The sequence below is a fragment of the Rhinoderma darwinii genome, chromosome 7, assembly GCF_050947455.1.
Source record: "Rhinoderma darwinii isolate aRhiDar2 chromosome 7, aRhiDar2.hap1, whole genome shotgun sequence".
NCBI classification, from domain to species: domain Eukaryota; kingdom Metazoa; phylum Chordata; class Amphibia; order Anura; family Rhinodermatidae; genus Rhinoderma; species Rhinoderma darwinii.
In genome coordinates, this window is record NC_134693.1 from 43,725,949 (window position 1) to 43,746,505 (window position 20,557).

The 20,557-nt window shown below is 41.2% G+C and overlaps 1 protein-coding gene across 1 annotated transcript in view; it reads right to left on the reverse strand.

Annotated features, from left to right (window-relative positions):
• The window catches only part of LOC142657837 (calcium-activated chloride channel regulator 1-like), a 34,624-nt gene extending 20,120 nt beyond the window's left edge, over nucleotides 1-14,504 (reverse strand). Inside the window, exons 1-6 of the mRNA XM_075833269.1 lie at nucleotides 14,313-14,504; nucleotides 13,944-14,084; nucleotides 11,540-11,687; nucleotides 5,131-5,239; nucleotides 1,109-1,286; nucleotides 40-264 (exon numbers count right to left, since the gene is read on the reverse strand). Coding sequence (XP_075689384.1) covers nucleotides 40-264; nucleotides 1,109-1,286; nucleotides 5,131-5,239; nucleotides 11,540-11,687; nucleotides 13,944-14,084; nucleotides 14,313-14,471 — 960 coding nt within the window. The 5' untranslated portion in view covers nucleotides 14,472-14,504. The remainder of the gene's footprint in view (nucleotides 1-39; nucleotides 265-1,108; nucleotides 1,287-5,130; nucleotides 5,240-11,539; nucleotides 11,688-13,943; nucleotides 14,085-14,312) is intronic.
• Between the last annotated feature and the right edge of the window lie 6,053 nt (nucleotides 14,505-20,557).

The following is a 20,557-nucleotide window of genomic DNA, read 5'->3' on the forward strand; positions in this document are numbered from 1 at the left end:
ATGTTGAAATGTTCTAAGAGAATAAAGACAAGATCTTACCCCACTCATACTTCCAGAAACATCAAGAACCAACGTGACCACTCTGTCCTTATACTGCAGCAGGGAGAAGGTGGGATCGGGAATTTTGGTGTCGGCCAATGGAGCGCTTGTCTTCATGTCAGGAGAATTCATTATGACTTGCCAGGTGCTCTGCTGGTTGCATAACCTGTTTTGTTGATTTGGAGCTTCTTTATTATGTGATTTTTCTTTGCAGAATGCGTGGACCTGAAAAAAAAAAAACGATATAATGATTGATTCGTGTCACAAAACCATGCAAAAAACGTTATTCGCACCATCACCGTCTCAAATTTGATTTAAAAATGATGGACACCCACACGGAAACCCTTTATATGTAGAAAGCTTGTTAGCCTTCATCAGTGCAAGACTTCCATTTTAGGGTACCCACACACGTAGCAGATTTGTTTCTAAAGGGGTCAAATCTGCAGTGAACATCCATAAAGAATGAGCACGTTGTAGATTTAGGAATCCGCAGCATGCTCTGATTTCCGTGTGATAATGCTCAGCAGCACGTGGATGAGATTTTTTTAAAGTCTTATCCACTTGCCTACAACAGGCCTTATTCACACGAACGTATTTCACGTCCGTGTGCTGTCCGTTATTTTCGGGGACACTACACAGACCTGTAAAAATCACTGGGGCTATTCAGACATGCATTGTTTTTCATTCAGCGTGTGTCCATTGCATAAAACTCACTGCATGTCCTATTTTGGTGCGTTTTTGCGCATCACGCAGCCCATTCCAATGGGCGCGTGAAAAAAACCGGACAGCACATGTATGTCATCCTTGTGCTGTCCGTGATTCACGCAACAGTTACTCTGCAGATTTTCCGCCCGCAAATACAAATGCCTGTAAAAAAAAGTCTGTAACGTGTGCAGAGGCCTTAGAAGTAGGGCTTGGCGGGAGTGGGGGAGGGGTTGTATGAGATTAGAAAAAAGTGTCCCCGATTCACTTGAATGAATAGAAAACAAGTCAAATTTCCATACTTGGCTTCTTAGCCCTGACATTAATTCAATGACTGACAATAAAGCGCTTTACTTTGAACACTTACAGGTTCTAGTGCTTGTCCATACATAACAGATTCATTGACATCTCGGTCCACCTTAGGATAAAATGAACATCCCTCTTCAAAGACACCAGTTTCAGGGTCTATTACACAGTCTACCTTATCACATTTTGTTCCCAAGCAATATTCAACTTTATTTACTCCACTCAAGTTCAGGGGACATCTGAAATAAAATAACCATCATGTTAGTTCCTGATGACTGCAAATCCACAGCTAAAACGTCTTCAATATTCCCTGAGGGGCCGTTCTGGAAAGATGTTCCTATAAGGGTATGTTCCCATGGGCTAGACGCTATGCAGAATTTCCGACCAAATTTTCTGTGCAGAAAAATTAAGCTCAGAATACATAAACCTACAGTGCGGATTATAAATCCGCAGCATGTCAATCTATGTTGCGGAAAGTCTGCGCATTGGTTGTAGAATTTCCCCATTAAGTTAATTGGGGAAGGTAAATTCTGCAACACATGCCAATAGTTGCGGAATTTGCTGCGATCATGCTGTGTATTCTCAGCAAATTCTGCAGGATTAGAAAAGAAAAGCCTACACTATTGGCCTTCCTATAGCAATGTGCCACTTTTTTTTTGGTCGGAAGTTTTCTGCAGTGATCAATTCGGCCGAACATTTACAGTAGCAGCAAAACGGATGAGCTTTCAACAAATCTCATGCACATGTTGCAGAAAAAATCTGCAGCGAAAACGTTCATAAATTGACCTGCGGTGCGGTATTTAAATCTGCAGCATGTCAATTTATGCTGCGGATTCATTGATCTTTTGTTGCGGGTTTTTTCCATTGAATTCAATGCGGAGGTAACAACAAATAGCATAAGCAAATCTGAAAAGAAAATAAACCTTTCTTAATTCAAATTAATAAAAAAAAGTTAATACTTATCCCCGGGCATTGTCATAGTGACTCCTTTCTCTGTTCTGAGTGCAGTCCGGCCTCCTGGGATGACATTTCATCCCTTGTGACTACTGCAGCCAATCACAGGCTGCAGCATCACGTGGGCTGCAGCATCATCCCAGGAGGCCGGACTGCACGAAGAACAGAGGGTTGCGTCGCTATGACGACGGCCGGGGGTAAGTATTAGTTTTTATTTTCTCAAGCACTGCTTTCCGCAGTGGAAATTCCACCTGAAAATCTGCACCACAATTTGGTGCGGTTTTTCGGGCAGAAGTCAGGTTCTGGGTCAGATATGCTGTGTACTTTTAGGCCACGTTCAGACGTGGCGGAATTGCTGTTGAATTCCGCTGCAGACAGTCCTCAGTGGAATTCTGCAGCAGCCGTTTTTTACATTTGTTTCTATACATTTTTAGGAAACTTAGTTCAAACGTTGCGGAAAACAACTGTGCGGAAATCAGGCTGCAGTGCAGAATTTTCCCTCCGCAGCATGCTCATGACGTTGCGGAGACGAAGCGGAATTTCACTGCAGATTTCAGCCTTTTCATGAAAAAAACTGAAATCTGTGGCAAGTCCGCTGTGATATCTGCAACGTCTGAATTACCTGTCAAATATGCAAATGTTGCTGCAGATTAGTTGCGTAATTGCCCCAAATCTGCACCAACATTTGCAGCAGAAAAACTCTGCCACGTCTGAACATGGACTCAGGCTGGGTTCCCACATAGCGTAAGCGCTGTGGAATTTCCACAACGGAATTCTGTGAGGAAATTCCGCAGTGTTTACAGTAGCAGCAAAGTAAATGAGATATTAGAAAATCTCATGCCCACGTTGCAGAAAAAAAAAACCACATAAGTCGTGCGGAAAGTGTTCTGCGGTGAGCTTTTCAATTCCGCAGCATGTTAATTTATACTGCATGTTCTGCGCGGAGATGCTGTGTGTTTGGCACATAGACTTCAATGGGGAGCAGAAATTATGCAACAGATTTATGTTGTTGCGGTTTTTACGGCGAAACGCTGTAAAAACCGCTGGAAATCCGCAGGTGTACATATACTTTGCTATAACCAATGTTTAACACTAAATATGCAGGTAAAACCGCTGCAGAAAAAACGCAGCAATATGAGCAGAAAAAACGCACTATTTGGTGAGGATTTCTGACACATTTACCAGCGTTTTTCTAGAGATTCTGCAGCCGATTTTCTGTTACAGAAAATCTGCAGCATATCCTGTGTGTGGGAACATACACTATGGCTGGATCACACGAGCATGTTCCGTCCGTAAAGGACGGAACGTATTTCGGCCGCAACTCCCAGACCGAACACAGTGCAGAGTTATGAACATAGTTATGTACGACGCTAGGAGTCCCTGCCTCTCCGTGGAACTACTGTCCCGTACTGAAAACATGATTACAGTACGGGACAGTTGTCGTCCCTCTAGAGGCAGGGACTCCTAGCATTGTACATAACTATGATGTAGGAGCCCGGCTCCCTGCAGTGTGTTCAGTCCGGGACTTGCGGCCAAAATACGTTCCGTCCTTTACGGACCGAACATGCTCGTGTGAATGCAGCCTAAGGGCTTATTCAGACGAACGGGATATACGTCCGTGCAACGCGCGTGATTTTTACGTGCGTGCATGCCACACGGAAGCACTTCCGTGCGACCAGCGTGTTTCGCGCAACAGCTGTGAAAAGGATGAATGAAAATAGAAAAGCACCACGTGCTTTTCTGTTTACAAACATCCAAATGGAGCGTCATAATGATGGCGGTTGCGCGAAAAGCACGCAGCCGCGCATCATATGCTGATGCCACACGGAGCTGTTAAGTGCCTTTTGCGCAGGCAAAATTCCGCGTTTTTTGCGTGCGCAAAAAGCACACGCTCGTGTGAATCTAGCCTAACTCAGCGTATTCGACCCATGGGAACCCAGCCTAAAGGTGGATTCACACGTGGCAGATTTTGTTGCAGACATTTCTGTGACTGAAAATCAGTTCTATTCACCCCAACTGTCTTTATGGGAAAACCACATTAAAGGTGCCACATATAAAAACCTGTGGTCACTATGTTTTATAGAATAACCAATGATCAGCTGCCAATGAAGCAGGCGGCTCTATAAACATTAAGAATTTATGTACAGAACATTTATATCAATAGTTTTGTTTCCATTGACCGGTAAATACTTAGATCACGCCCGGAAATAATTGCAATGTTGAATGTGATTTCACTCACTTCCCTCGACCACAAGGAAGTTACTATAACGGTATTTTCCCATACATCAGATTAGCAAAGCTTCTTTTCACTTCACCTCAGCTGTACGGTGTGTGGTTAGCAACGCTTGTAGCAACAAAGATCTTACTGGAGTACGGGTCTGGGGAAATCCAGTCATCCAAATCTAATATGTCCTAGATACAAGTTCACATTGAGGAAGTTAGAGATCCCAGTCCACCACTGATTTCTAGACCAAAAGGAATCTATACAGAGCTCAAACCCATTTGGCACTGCTACAAGATTTCAGTTTTGTGACCTTCAGGTGACGCCAGAACATGAGTCACCTGACCCGCCCGGTAAAGGTGGCTGCTGCATCCAGCGGAAATATGACTGGAGAGGTGGCTGTGCGCGGCTCTCCCCATTTATTATATAAAGGAGTTACGGAAACAGCCGAGCACGCTTATCTGCCTCTTTCTGTAACCTCCATATAATAGAATGAGGATATTTATTTTATGACTGGATGTGGTGGCTGACCACCCGGGGTTCTGTTTACCCCCATTCTGGAGATAGGTGCGGGTTTCAAAGCTGGGACCTGCCTGTATCAGACATGATAGATGGGAAGATGGAAATAACCCTTTAAAAGTGTTAGTAGGGAGGTGGATGCTTTCATTGAGAACTTAACTAATATATCCAAAACGGAGATAAAGTCTACCTCCCACATACCGAAACCATATCAGATGTATGAAACTCCCCCATATGTTTTGTTTCTGTAGTTAAAATAAAAAAAAAAAAAAAAAGTCTTCATAAAGTAAGATCGGCCATATTGTCGTTTCACGGCACTTTATAGTCTTTTTTTCCCACTTTTTATGATTGTATACTTTATAATTAACATCAAATGTCACTTTCCATACCTTGTTGCTTCAACATTGCCCTGTTTACTGACATAGAAGGGAACCTCTTCATTGTACTCATCAAAAACGCCCCATCTTAGATGAGCCCATTCATGTACAAACACTCTGCCTGTGAAAATGAAGCACACGTTTCAGAGAACTCCGTTTTCTATACGTACATTTCATGGGAGCTTTAGTAACATTCTGCCATTCACAATAAAAACAAAAAAAAAAAGCTGAAGCACCTTTTCCTATAATTCTGCATTGTGCCGATCCTCTGTCATTCCTACTGGAAACGTAAGAACAAATTTGACAAATGGACATTACCATTCCCCTTGTCAATATGGTGTTTCCCTGCACGGTCTGACATTGTCAACGCTGAAAGGGGGAAAGGTACCACCCAGTTACCAATCCTGTCATATGTTTCCAGGAGGAATAACAGAGGAATGGCACAGTGCAGTTTTATTTGCACACTATATGATTTTCTTACTTGGGTACTATATAGTACACCATAAGTAAGTGGGAGTGGGGGTCCCATAGAAATTACTGTACAGGGTACAATCCAACATGTAGCCAACCCTACATAAACATATATTGTATTTTTATACGCACCCGTAAAGGGGTTTTCTCACTAGAACAACCCCCTTCCATAATTTGTACTAGGGCATACGGATGTCATAGAGGGGGTACCCTTCTTCATTAGCAAAAGAAAAGCTCTCGCTCTGGTTGACCTTACTTATCCATGTATTACATTGTCGGCCGCTCAGGGGAGATGCAGCTTCCCCCGGCAATAAAAGCTGATCACTGGAGGTTTCTTAGATTGAGGTTGTCTTGATGAGATATCTCCTTTAATATGTCTTTATTTTCACTCGGATATATTGTAAGCATTTTCTGTGCCTAAAATGATTAACTGATCAGTGATCTTCCAGATAATTTATATGGATACCGGTTGTTCTATCACAGGCAAATTTAGGGTGCTTTGTGACATGAGGGCCCTAGGCCATTGCCCAGTTTGCCAACCCCGAAAAACAGCTCTGGCTTGGTTGGTAGCTGGGCTAAAGCTAGCCCTAGACGTAAGAATTTTCCAGTGTGCTATGATGGGAACAATTTTCCATTGTAACTTTAATCCTAAAACTATTGCAAAATTGTATACTCTGCATTCTCTAACATGCATAATTTGCCACAGATTGTTGCCTAAACACTATGATAGTCTCACGTAATAGGCATGAAAATGTAAATCCCAGTAATGTTCTGAAAAAGATTGCTATCAGTTGGAATAGTAAGGGCAAAGCCACACGTGGCGGAATTGCTCTTGAATTCCGCTGCGGACACTCCGCAGCGTTAATCCGCAGCGGAGCCGTTTCTCCATTGCCTTCCACTTCTTTTTAGTAGGCTTCGTTTAGACGAGGCTGAAAATTCCACTGCGGAGCATAGGCTGCGGTGCGGAATTTCGTGTCCGCAGCATACAATGGATGTTGCGGACCAGTGGCGGACTGGTTGCCGACTCATTGCGGAAGTTCTCCATTGACTTCAATGGAGATTCTAAATTCCGCAATGAAGTCCGCAGCTGTCATGCACATGTTATGTGTGCTGCGGATGCGTCTTGCTTTTTTGACATGACATTTCTTCATTCTGGCTGGACCTATGTATTTCTAGGTCTACAGCCAGACTGAGGAAGTCAATGGGGCTCCCGTAATTACGGAGCGTTGCTAGGAGACGTCAGTAAATAGTCACTGTCCAGGGTGCTGAAAGAGTTAAGCCATCGGCAGTAACTGTTTCTGCACCCTGGACAGTGACTACCGATCCCAATATACAGCAACCTGTAAAAAAATAGAAGTTCATACTTACCGAGAACTCCCTGCTTCTGTCTCCAGTCCAGCTTCCCAGGATGACGTTTCAGTCTTCACAGGCTGCAGCGGTCACATGGACTGCCGTGTCATCCAGGGAGGTCGGGCTGGATGCCGAAAGAGGGACGCGTCACCAAGACAACGGCCGGTAAGTATGAAATTCGTTTACTTTCACTAGGGAAAGTGCTGTCCCTTCTCTCTATCCTGCACTGATAGAGAGAAGGGAAGCACTTTTACCGCAGTACGCAGCAGCTAATCCGCATCAATTTACTGCACATTTTGGGCAGATCCGCCGCAGAATCTGCAACGCAGATTCTGTGCGGCATTGATGCGGACAGCTGCGGAGGAAAACCGCCACGTGTGGGCATGCCCTTAAGGTGCCATAGGCAAAAGTTCTTATATTCATACCTGGTGCAGCATTGTTACTGTATTTTAAGGTTTTATTTCATCTGGATCAACAGAACATAAGGCTCGGTTCACACCAGCGTTTGCCATTCCGTTGTTTTACTCCGTCAGAGGAGCAAAACAAACGAACAATGGAAGCGAAGGTTCCACGGAACCACGGAAAACCAGCGGCGGGTGGTGGAACTCATAGACTGCTTGCTGCTCTATTGCTAGCAGTGCCATTGCATGCTGCGCTATTGTTATTCTCCGCTGGATCTGTGACGGAGACCCCGAATGGAGCCTCCAACGCAGATGTGAACGAGGCCTAACATAGTACCTACTATCAGATGCTTATGAGTCATGTTGGTAATATGTAACATATTAATTTCTCTGCCCAGTTATTTTCCTACTTATGATATATGCAGCTAATTGTGTGTTGAAGACATCTAACAGGACAGTTAAACAGATAAAGAAGTGAAGGTATGTTTGGATCTGTTCTCATGGCATGACTCCCACACTGCTGACTGCAAGAATCTGGTTTTAAGCCACTTATTTCAGATCTCTCTGAGAGCAGCTCCTTCCACATATATATGCAAAACCCACACTAAGGCCTTATTCAGACGAGCATGTCCGTTTTGTGGACCGTATTTCATACACTTTAGTTCAGTTTGCTTTCCGTGTGGCATCAGTATTTCTGCATTTTTTTTTCTCATCATTCCTTTAGCTACTGGTGCGTGAAAAACACGGACAGTACACAGATGTTGTCCGTGTCCTGTCCGTGTTTTTCACGCAACCATTGAGTTCAATTGGCAACGTGGTCCGCAAAAATGGACCAAAATGCGTGAAAGACCTCGGACGTGTGAGTAGCCCCATTGAATTGCATAGGTCCGTGTGCTGTCCCTTTTTTTTAACGGACAGCACACAGACGTATAATATGCTCGTCTGAATAAGGCCTACGGATAGGGACACACTAGGCGGAAACACTGTGGATTTTCCGAAACAGAATTCATTGCGGAAAATCCGCAGTGTTATACACTAGCAGCAGAGTGCGTGAGAGTTGAACAAATCTAATCCACACACAGCGGTAAATATTTGCAGAAAAAAACGTTAATAAATTAACCTGCGGTGCGGTTTTTTAAAGCCGCAGCATGTCAATTTATGCTGCGGAATCGCTGCTCTTCTGTCGTGGGTTTTTCCCACTGAATTCAATAGGGAGATATGTGGTGCGACTTTTGCGACGGAAACGCTGGAGCAGTCACATGGCCTACAGCGTCATCCCAGGAGAGAGGGACAAGTCACCATGACTACGGCCGAGTAAGTTTAAACTTTTTTATTTTTTATTTATAGCTGCAGGTTTTCCGCAGCGGACATGCCGCCCAAAAATGCAAAACCAAAATTTGGTGCGGTTATTCAGGCGGAATTCCCTGTGGTACCAGGGCAGATATGCTGTGTAGTTTTACGCAGCATATCCACCTAGTATGTTACTACCCTAAAAGCAGTACATGCATTTGGACCACAGATGGTTTACAGCTTTACTTACTAGCTGCATTTAATATATATATATAGGTACAAATTAATAAAAACTCATGTGTGTGCCACTAAGGCTATGTTCACACGGGGTATTTTGCAGGAGGAATATCTGCCTCAAAATTCCGTTTGGAACTTTGAGGCAGATATTCCTCTCCCTGCACGCCGATTTTCGCGGAGTTTTTCGCGGAGTTTTTCGCCCGCGGCCATAGAGCGCCGCGGGCATAAAACAGCGCGAAATACGCTTTCTCTGCCTCCCATTGAAGTCAATGGGAGGTCAGAGGCGGAAGCGCCCGAAGATAGGGCATGTCGCTTCTTTTTCCCGCGAGGCAGTTTTACTGCTCGCGGGAAAAAGACGCCGACGCCTCCCATTGAAATCAATGGGAGGCATTTTCGGGCCGTTTTTGCCGAGTTTTGCGACGCGGTTTCCGCGTCAAAAAACTCGGCAAAATACCCCATGTGAACATAGCCTAAGGGTATGTGCACACACAAAATCAAAAACGTCTGCAAATACAGAGCTGTTTTCAAGGGAAAACAGCTCCTGATTTTTCAAAACGGCCGCATAAAAACGAGCCGTCGGAACCGAACGCTGTTTTTTCCATTGAAATCAATGGGCAGATGTTTGGAGGCGTTCTGCTTCCGATTTTTCAGCCGTTTACGGCTCGAAAAAAAGGCCAAAAATAAGCCATGTGAACATACCCTAAGTGCTTGTCCACACCTAGCGGAATTGCTGCGTATGTTCCTTCCAGAATTGCGGACACAAAATAAACAGCAGAATAGAATAACAGCAAAGTGGGTGATGCGTAAAATTTCTGACCAGAGCTGCGGTGCGTATTTTTCATACCGTACCGCAGCAGGTCAATTACTGCTGAGGAAAGTGGACTGAATTGCTGCGTTTTGCAGAGGAGATGTCACCATCTCTCAACATTGAGAGAAACAGAGAAAAATCCGCACCATTTTCTGCAGTAAAAAACGCAGGAGATGGTGTGGTTTTTCCGCAGTGGAAATTCTGCTAGTTTCTGTGGAATTGCTGCAGAAATTTTCTGCAGCAATTCCGTTATGTGTGGATAGGCCCTAAGGTCGGGTTCCCACGGGACGGATACGCTACGCAAAAAACACGCAGCGTAACAGACCTGGTACATTCCTTCCGAAAAGTCGCATCACATTGTGGTGCGGTTCTTCAGACAGAATTTTCCGCTGTGGAAGAAAGCCGTTTATACTTACCCCCTCCCTCTTCTGACGTCCGCTCCAGATTCCCTGGATGACGTTGCAGGACATGCGATGCTGCAGCCTATGATTAGCTGCAGCGGTCACATAGGATGCAGCGTCTTCCCAGGAGGCCGGACTGCGGGAAGAAGGAGGGCATTTTGGGTAAGTACGTTTTTTTCTTTTCCCGAAGTTGTGATTTTTGCGGTGGAATCGCTATGAATACGCCTCAAAAGTCACACCACTTGGCTTTCTGTTGCGGGTTTTGCATCCCCAATGAATTCAATGGGGAAAACCCGCAACGGAAAATCAACAAAAACACTGCATAAATTGACATGCCGCGGAACTGAATTCCGCACCGCAGGTCAATTTATTAACGTTTACACTGCGTTTTTTTTTCGCAGCGTGGGCTTGAGATTTTCTAAATCTTGTACACTTTGCTGCTACTGTAAATGCTGCAGAATTTCTGCACAGAATTCCGTTGTGGAAATTCCGCCGTGTTTACACTACGTGGGAACCCGGCCTAAAAAAGAAAAGCTGGTCTGAATATTTGGATTAGCCGACAATGGCTAGACCAGAAAAGCATAGCCCTAGCCAACAATTCTAAGTCCTCTGCTCTAAGGCTGGATTCACACGACCATGTTACGTCCGTAATGGACGGAACGTATTTCTGCCGGAAGACCCGGACCGACACACTGCAGGGAGCCGGGCTCCTAGCATCATAGTTATGTACGACGCTAGGAGTCCCTGCCTCGCTGCGGGACAACTGTCCCGTACTGTAATCATGTTTTCAGTATGGGACAGTAGTTCCACGGAGAGGCAGGGACTCCTAGCGTCGTACATAACTATGATGCTAAGAGCCCGGCTCCCTGCACTGTGTTCGGTCTGGGACTTCCGGCCGAAATACGTTCCGTACATTACGGACGTAACATGGTCGTGTGAATCCAGCCTAAAGCTTTACATCACATCTTCATGCTGTAAAATACAATATATTTACTTTGTTGTTCTAATTATACCAGTAATGCTCATATTACTATATAGTGAGTGACATAGCAGGGGTTATTTAACTATATACTAGAAGGTGAAGAGATCATCGAATCATGGTATATAAAATCATTCATTGTTCCTGGCCCACACCTTAGGAGCCATGAACCCGCCTCCTACATGCCGAGAAGTCCCGAGACATCTCAACATTTTTTTAAAGAGAATCTTAAAAAAATAAAAATTGGTTTGGCTCAATGTTAAAAAAGGATTATCGCCTGTTGAGTCAGCATGAGGTATGGCTACTGCTCAAAACCAACAATGTATATGTTGTTGTTTTTTTAAAAAATCAGGTGGTCAAAGCCGGGAAGGAGTAAGTAAATCAGGTTCTATTATCAGCATTTCTAGTGTTTTCTATATGTAATGTCCGTTCAAAGAAATATACAATGTCTCTTTAAAATAATAATATATTTAGTTTTCTTTACCTCTGGGTCCATATATCCGCAGAACTTTGTCGTTCAATATAAAGTTTGGTGTAAGATGGATGTATTTTCCTCTCTCTCCACAGCCACCAAATTGTAAGGTATAAGGGTAATCTCCATAAATAAAAGGATCAGCTATGATAGTATCCGCCTTAGGAGAGACCATGTAAAAATATTAAAGAGAAAGAATAGATGCAGTGCATGTCATATTTATATTCCAAAAAAGCAATTGCTGGTAAATTAGGTCACACAATGTTATAGGTCACCCACGTCATCTAGACGTACACGATCTGCCCCCTTTTGTACATTTTCCGGCACTAACAATCAAGACAATCGGCCGTTGTTTCTTAGACACGCCAGTAGAAATAAATATACTAGGACATGTCAGAAGATCACATTGGTGGAATCAGTGAGCTTGGATATTTGCCAATTTCTAAATGTGGCACCTGCCTTCTGGAAATCTATGGTGGTCCAAGTACACAGACGGCGTTGGTGTGATCTTTTGACATTTGCCATGTGCACATGAAAAAATTAGATATTTTTTTTTTCATTTACAAATCCTATATTATGCTATAATGTAAAACCATTCAATATTTGACTATTTTTATAGTTTTTTTTTCTACTAGGGCCTCACCAGCTAGAACCTGGCGATGTCTGGGTCATACCATGGGTGGTCGAAGTCCATGCCAAAATGTAAAATATTTCTCAATTTACCTATTATTTGTCTACTGAACTTATTTTTTTAAATGTGAATAACACTTTCTTAGTATTATAAATATATGCATTTACTAGTGGTGCCCTTCTGACATAGCGTAGGTGGAAGTACAGTATAATTGAATGCCATAAAGGAGATCTAATAACTGCTTACATGTATGGTTTAGGCCTCCTTCACGCAAAATTTTACTGACAATTTAAAGAGGCTCTGTCACCAGATTTTGCAACCCCTATCTGCTATTGCAGCAGATAGGCGCTGCAATGTAGATTACAGTAACGTTTTTATTTTTAAAAAACGAGCATTTTTGGCCAAGTTATGACCATTTTTGTAATTATGCAAATGAGGCTTGCAAAAGTCCAAGTGGGTGTGTTTAAAAGTAAAAGTCCAAGTGGGCGTGTATTATGTGCGTACATCGGGGCGTTTTTAATACTTTCACTAGCTGGGCGCTCTGAAGAGAAGTAACATCCTCTTCTATTCAGAACGCCCAGCTTCTGACAGTGCAGATCTGTGACGTCACTCACAGGTCCTGCATCGTGACGGCCACATCGGCACCAGAGGCTACAGTTGATTCTGCAGCAGCATCAGCGTTTGCAGGTAAGTCGATCTTAGTCGATTAATAAGCTGTGGTTTATTAGACTGATAACTGGAAAATAACCATCTGATGTAGCCCTCACATAAGAAAATGGGCAAGTATTGGAGAGCTACTTTACATTTCTGGTCCAAATGGACTTTATTTAGTAAACTATGTGCCCCGATGTTGATTTGTATGATTGTATCATGAATAGCTCTGCTTTTATTCCGAAATTTGACATGTGGGAAAGATAACTGCTTCTGAGATGTCCTTTTGATAGGGTTTAGTACTGGGTACTAATTTCTAGTTAAAGGTTTGACTGCTTTGGACAAACCCTGTTTGTTAAAGAGGACCACCTGCCATCAGCTGCAATCAGTTGGGAAATTCAGAACCAAGTGTTTGATTTCCCTGCAGCGCCACTACAGGGGAAATGAAAAATGACACAGTTCTTAAAGATGGCACCCTTAGGTAAGCCAAGGCTGAGTGTGGTAGAACTGCATGTTTGTCAGCTCTAGGTTGGCTCCAACCTTTTAATTTCTTATGTGAAGTTAATTGCATTAAATAAAAATTATAAAGTAATTTATACTTATATGTCAAAAGAAACAAGGTGGTTTGAGTGAACCAGGAGCCCTGAAATAAACATCAGACCTAATTGACAGATGCCTCAGAGATACCCTTTGTGCCCAGGATTGGATTGATACTATGGCAATCTGGACAAGTGCCCAGGGCCAAAGGCTGAAAGGGGGCCCATTTCGCCCGTTTTCCCAAACCGGTTGTTAAAATTACAGCCGGTTCGGAGAACCAAGATGAAGCAAAACCCTGCACCCAATTGTATCCGTGTCCTTAGAATACAACCACGTGACCCTATTTTCGTGGTCTTCGGCTTGCACATGTGTCAGTAAGACATGTCCAGGGTATGAACTGAATGCTTGATAAGTTCCACATTTAGGACACTATGAAAATAGTGGATATCCAAGACAACAGATAATATGGCCACTAATAGCTTGAGGAAAAACATGATACGGACCAGATTTGGACCAAGTGTTTACATACTGAGCTGGTATTAGAAAATGTGTCGAATATTCTGATGAATATGATATCATTATGTACATACGACTTACCTTGTCATAGGACTCGGTTTTTGGCCTGCCATATGTGCTGTTACTGGACCAGGTATTGGGGAGTAGAATTTTTGCACTCCTAATATAGACTCTGTTTTCTGTAGCTTGCAACATGTAGGAAGAAGCATCCGTCACCATTTTCTGAAGTACAAAACAAATGTTAATAATAAATGTTTAAAAAAAAAAATGGAAATTTACAACCATACACCATTTACACATGGCATAGAATCAATGCATGGCTACAGGATATGTGCGTACAAAAACTGTGGCAAATACATACATACATACATATATATATATATATATATATATATATATATATATATATATATATATATATATATATACAGTAAATGTAACTAACGGTACCTTTATATTCTCAATGATCTTTTTGTTTTCAGGAATCTTTGGGTTGATTGCAATGATAATATCTTCGTATCCATTGTTTACAAGCTTTACTAATGTATCTCTTGATGAATGTATCACTTGCAGGGTAGAAATAAGAACAAGGATCCCAACTATCTTCATTGTCGCCTCCACAGTTCTTGCAGCCTCCTGTGTTTAGTCAGGCTCTTGAGTACACAGACGGACAATGTTACCTTGAGTTACCGTCCTTGATATGACCTGCAATTAGTCAAAAATTTCACAATATCACATGCCATAGTACATTGTTTTAAAGGAACTGTGTAAAGAGAGTTTCCTCTTTTATGTAAATAAGGCTTCATGATTGTATAATGAAAGGTTATGCCAATTTTTAATATGCTTTGTGTTTCAATTTCTCACTTTCACCTTTTGTGAACCTACACAAGTGGAAATGATCTCATAACAGGGCAGAGCTAAAACAGAGGGGGAGATTTAATAAAACTGGTGCAAACGAAAAGCAGAGGAATTGAAAGCAGGAACGGTCTTTTGGTGGATTGTGTCCACTTCTGTTGGTGCCTGCCTACTCCCGTGTGATATATTGTCATGCAGTGTACAAAACCCCCCCAAAACATATAGTTCTTAATTCTAAGTGCCATACAGTAAGGTGCCATACAGTAAGGTGCCCAAATAACTGTGCCTTACATTGGCCAGCAGTCACAGTTTTATAATTTACAGTGTAAAGGGAAGCAGAGGTTTTTGAGTTCATTGGGGATATTTATCAAAATACTGAACACCATATTCATGAAGCCCCTGTGCCCCTTTCTCAACTTGTGCAACTGTGTCGGAAAATGCGGGATAGGCTCCAGAGTTGCACAGCGTGTGACTCATTTGTTAACAATCTCTGTCACTTTTCTTATTAGAAAAGTGACAGAAAACGATATCAAGTGCAAACTGGCTTTGTCTTTTTTAAAGGTTAATGCGCCACATTATCCTACATGTGTCAGAGCTTTTAGTGGGGATGTGATCCATTTTAAATTTTGCTATGGGGCCCAATGATTTCTTTGTACACCCCTGCCACATAACCACCATACAGCGTTCAGATAAAATCTACATACAGTGACCTGATTACAGCTCAGTACATAAAGAAGTCTTATAAGGCCGGGTTCCCACGGGATGGATAAACTGCGTAAAAACCATGCAGCATACCCGACCTGGTTGACATTTCAGGCCATGTGATGCTGCAGCCTGTGATTGGCTGCAGCGGTCACATGGGATACAACGTCCTTCTAGGAGGCCGGACTGCATGTAGAAGGAAGGCGTTCCGGGTAAGTATGTTTGTTTGTTTTTTTCCAGCGTTGCGATTTTTGCGGCGTAAACGCTGCGAATACACTGCAAAAGTCGCAACACATGGCTTTCTGTTGCGGGTCTTGCATCCCTATTGAATTCAATGGGGAAAATCCACAGCAGAAAAATAAATGAAATCGCAGCATAAATTGACATGATGCGGAATTAAATTCTGCACTGCAGGTTAATTTATTAACGTTTAGGCTGGTTTTTTTTTTCCCGCAGTGTGGGCAGGAGATTTACTAAATCTTACCCACTTTGCTGATACTGTAAATACTGCAAAATTTCTACATAGAATTCCATTTGCGGAAATTCTGCAGCGTTTACGCTACGTGGGAACCTGGCCTAACAGTTCTATAGAATTAATATTACGTTTCATGGAGGACCCATGATATGGAATTCAACAGCAAAAAAGTTATGGTTCATTGCAGGACATATAATAGCATTGCATCTAGGGGAGAATATCTCTGTAATATTGCTATATATGCAGGTACTATACAGTCGCATGCTTTCAACAGTCATTTTAGAACTAAATCATCAGTGTCATAGAAACGGACAAGAACTCTTGACGGATCCATTATTCAAATTTTTACTTTTTAAACCATACTGGAAATAATTAGAAATGTAAATGCATCGCAACTTCTAGTGCACTGTCCTTCTCCCACCGACTGCATGGTTACCAAGACGGGGTACTCTCAATGTAAGCCTAGGCGATTACTATTCCAGAAAAATGAACAGCACTTTTGGTTGGAGTTTTGCTTTAATGATCTGTGGTAAATCATACCTCATGTTGCCTAATACCTTGTGTTAAAGCAGTACGTGTTGAGAAATACTGTAGCTTCAGGCGAAAGAACATCTTTCTAATAAGGCATGTAGACGATGACTGTGCAAATCCTTCTGGTATGAAAGTATGACTATTTACAAGCATCCTGCCTTCCCCTCACTATTCTATGTGTAGAAATGTTTTATGGTGAAATAACTGTCTTATATGATGAAGTTTATGAAATAATAGCGTTATCTGATGTAACAGCAGATATTTAACGTGTTATAAAAGGCAAAGTAACTGGAAATGTTGATAGACTTTGATCTCATTCAATGTGGAACTTTTGTTACAGAATAAACTTTCAATTCAAGAATCCTGAAAGTAATGACCTATGGATTATTACGGCTGGATTATAATAGGGCAATTACCATAGTGGCCTCTGCCGTCTTGTGTTATATGCGTATACAATATATCAGCACCATTTATAAATGTATTCGTTTTCCAGTTTTAAAGAAATAAAGCTTAATCACAATATAAATGAATTGTTTTACAACTTTCTAATAATGTTGCAATTCCTCACCACTTTTAATACATTTCTTTGCTGTCATTGAATAAGAACAATCTGGTTTACATTCACAGAATACAGACTAGTACATACCCATTCCTGCTCTCAGCGAAGAAGTAGACACAATTATATCCAGTCTAAGCAATGCTCTGTGATCTAAACAGCCTGGACTATAGAATGATACATTGTAGCAAACCATCAGTGAGAGTTGAACAGATGCTGCTGATGTGTAGCTCACAGAGCATTGCCTAGACGGGATACAATAGCATCCACTTCTCAACATGACTAGGTACAGTATGTACTGGTTTGCACTGTGTGAATGTAAACCAGATTGTTCTCATTCACTGACAGCAAACAAATATATGAAACATTTGTAAAGAATAGAAGCATTAAGTATATTAGAAAGTTTTAGAACTTTTAATTTATGCAGTCAATAAGCTTTATTTTTCTTAAAACCAAAAAACACCTTTCAGTGAACAAATTCCTATTAAAAAAAACCTTGAAGAATGAATTTGCATTTACTCAGTTTAGAAAATAAAATGCAGTTCATGAAAACACAAGAGTGTTTAAAAGCACAGTATCACATTGATTACAAACCAGAGGGGTCACATAACTCGGGGCTAGGAAATTCCATAGTCTGCCAAAGCATAGACATAAAGGAATTTTATTCATAATGATAAAAATCCTAAAACAAGCAAAATGCTAAACATATTAGTGAATAAAACACGAGGGAATCTTTGGACTACTGGTTTAGTGGGGGCTAAAAACACTTTCTTCATCGGCTTTTAAATTTAGAAGCTCGTAAGATACACATGGTAAAATTCATTGAAACTATACAGTACATAAAATGTTTATTTTTTTATCTGACAAATTAGATTTCTGCAGAGTCAAAATTATTTCTTTGTATTGAGCCTTCTGTGTGGTTCAAACTACAATTCTCTGTTATCAGACACTTTTCGGCTAAGGATATGTACACACGCAAAATAAAAAATGGCTGAAAATTATGGAGCTGTAAATCAGAGAAAACATCCTCTGACTTTCAGCTGTTTTTGAAGCTGAAAACATTTTTTCTCGAGGTTTTTGGAGCTGTTTTTCTATTGACACATTGAAAAACAGCCCCAAAAACGGCTCAGGAAGTGACAAGCCCCTTCTATTTACAGGGCGTTTTCTTACGCACCGTTTTTTAAAACGGCGGCGTAAAAAAAAACGCTCCGTCTGAATGAAACACAGTTTTTCCCATTGAATTCAATAGGCAGATGTTTGTAGGCATTTAGCTACCGTTTTTTTCAGCCGTATTATGGGGCGTTTATACGTGAACATACCCTAAGACTAGGTTAGCATATGACTGGCGGACAATTCAGAATCATCCCAGCCTCAAAATCCTAATGACTGCCCCATGACACCTAAAGTAATAGTATTTAAAGTGCAAATTCATACCAGAGGCTATTTCCTACAATGTGTGTGAAAAAATAGAATGCAAGCTCTACTGGAGCAGTGACTAATGGGAACGAAAAGGTTATAGTAATAATAATAATAATAATAATAATAGCAGTAATAGTAATAATAATAGTAGTAGTAATCATAGTAGTAATAATAATAATAATAATAATAATAATAATAATAATAATAGCAGTAATAGTAATAATAATAGTAGTAATAATAATAATAGTAGTAGTAATAGTAGTAGTAGTAGTAGTAGTAGTAATAATAATAATAGCAGTAATAATAATAATAATAATAATAGTAGTAATAATAATAATAGTAGTAATAATAGTAGTAATAATAATAATAGCAGTAATAGTAATAATAATAGTAGTAATAATAATAATAGTAGTAGTAATAGTAGTAGTAGTAGTAATAATAATAATAGTAGTAATAATAATAATAATAATAATAATAATAATAGCAGTAATAATAATAATAATAATAATAATAATAATAGTAGTAATAATAGTAGTAATAATAATAATAATAGTAGTAATAATAGTAGTAATAGTAATAATAATAACAATAATAGTAGTAATAATAATAATAATAATAGTAGTAATAATAATAATGTACAATTTGTGTGTATAACTGCTAGAGATCTGTTGATATACATACAGTATTAGATAATACCCAAGTATGAAGTGGGTATACAGTTATTAAACAGCGGAATTATAAAGTGATCTTATACCAGGACACTATGTTTTATCTTTCAGCCACTCACCCGAAGTTTCAGTGTAGCGCACAGATCAGCTCCTCGTCCTGAACTAGCAGGAACTTGTTGGGAAGCAGATATATAACTCTAGCAGGCAGCAGGCATTCCTAAACTACACTCCCCTTTCTGTATCTTTATCCGCTTTATGGGGTGAGGGCAACTCCCTCTGGATATCTAAACAACCTCTACTGAAAAGATAATCTTTAGGTGGAGAAAATACCCTTGCAGTTCTATAAGATATTTTTAGCTGCACACATTAAAAAATGTATAATTGCAAGTTTTGTAAAAATTAGAAAAAATAATTGGAGTTTTAAACTTTCCAGGGGATTTAAATGAAATGTTTATTTATATATTCAAATCCATACAATCAGGCAGCGAATGGTTACAGGACATACATTAGTCCAATGGTCTACATCCTGTGGATCTTTAGCTTTGTAGGACTACTAATTCCAGCATGCCATGACAGTTTTAAAACTATCAAGGAACTACGGGAGTTGTAGTCTTGCAGCAGCTGGGGAGACCACTGGTGTAATCTTTGTGAAGCACAGACCATGTAGCACCGTTGCTGTGGTCTGTGTACATGACTCTCTAGTCAGCTAAATGAATGACCATTTGTTTACATACACTATGACCATTCAGAGGTGGTCCCTGTGATCTTGGCATTGGGACCGATTTTGTACATTACAGGCATTACTTTAATTTTATTTGGTAATAGACGCCAAAATCTGAAAGCGTAGAAACTTTTTAATATTCAATATTATAAATAAAGGGGATCTCCAGCAATAAGTATAGATTTAACAAAACACAAGATATTCTCTACATAATTATGTATTATTCGTCTATGGATGACAGGCTTAAAATGTGCACTGCCCGCCAACCACATCCTCATAGCCACAGTGCACTGGTATCAGATTGATATAGATACAGCATTATTAAAGCCTACGTACACCTTCGAAAGGGATTTATAACCTGTATACAGAGCAGCTGTATCTTGCGCTGAATCCTGTTATCAGCGGCACTGACGGGGTCAGTGTCAGCGGGCAGGTCCGGCGTCAGCACCCGGCGACTCCTTTGGGGAGGCCCACTCGGCCACCGGGTGCTGACGCTGCCATCATGGCTCCTCCAGGAGTGGAATCCCCGTTGTTGCCGAGGCTCTTGTCAGGGATTCTGCTTCTAGAGGGAGCCCCTGTCTAGGAGCCAGTGGCGTAACTACCGTCTGTTACGGGGCCCACAGCATGAGGGGGCCCATGCTGTTGGTGTTGTTAGCAGTCGCTAGTGACGCCACATTCAATAGTATCTATGTCCTTAGGACGCATATACTGTTGAGCACTATGGCAGAGCAGGCATGTAGCTCCCTACTCTGCCATTTACTAGGCTAC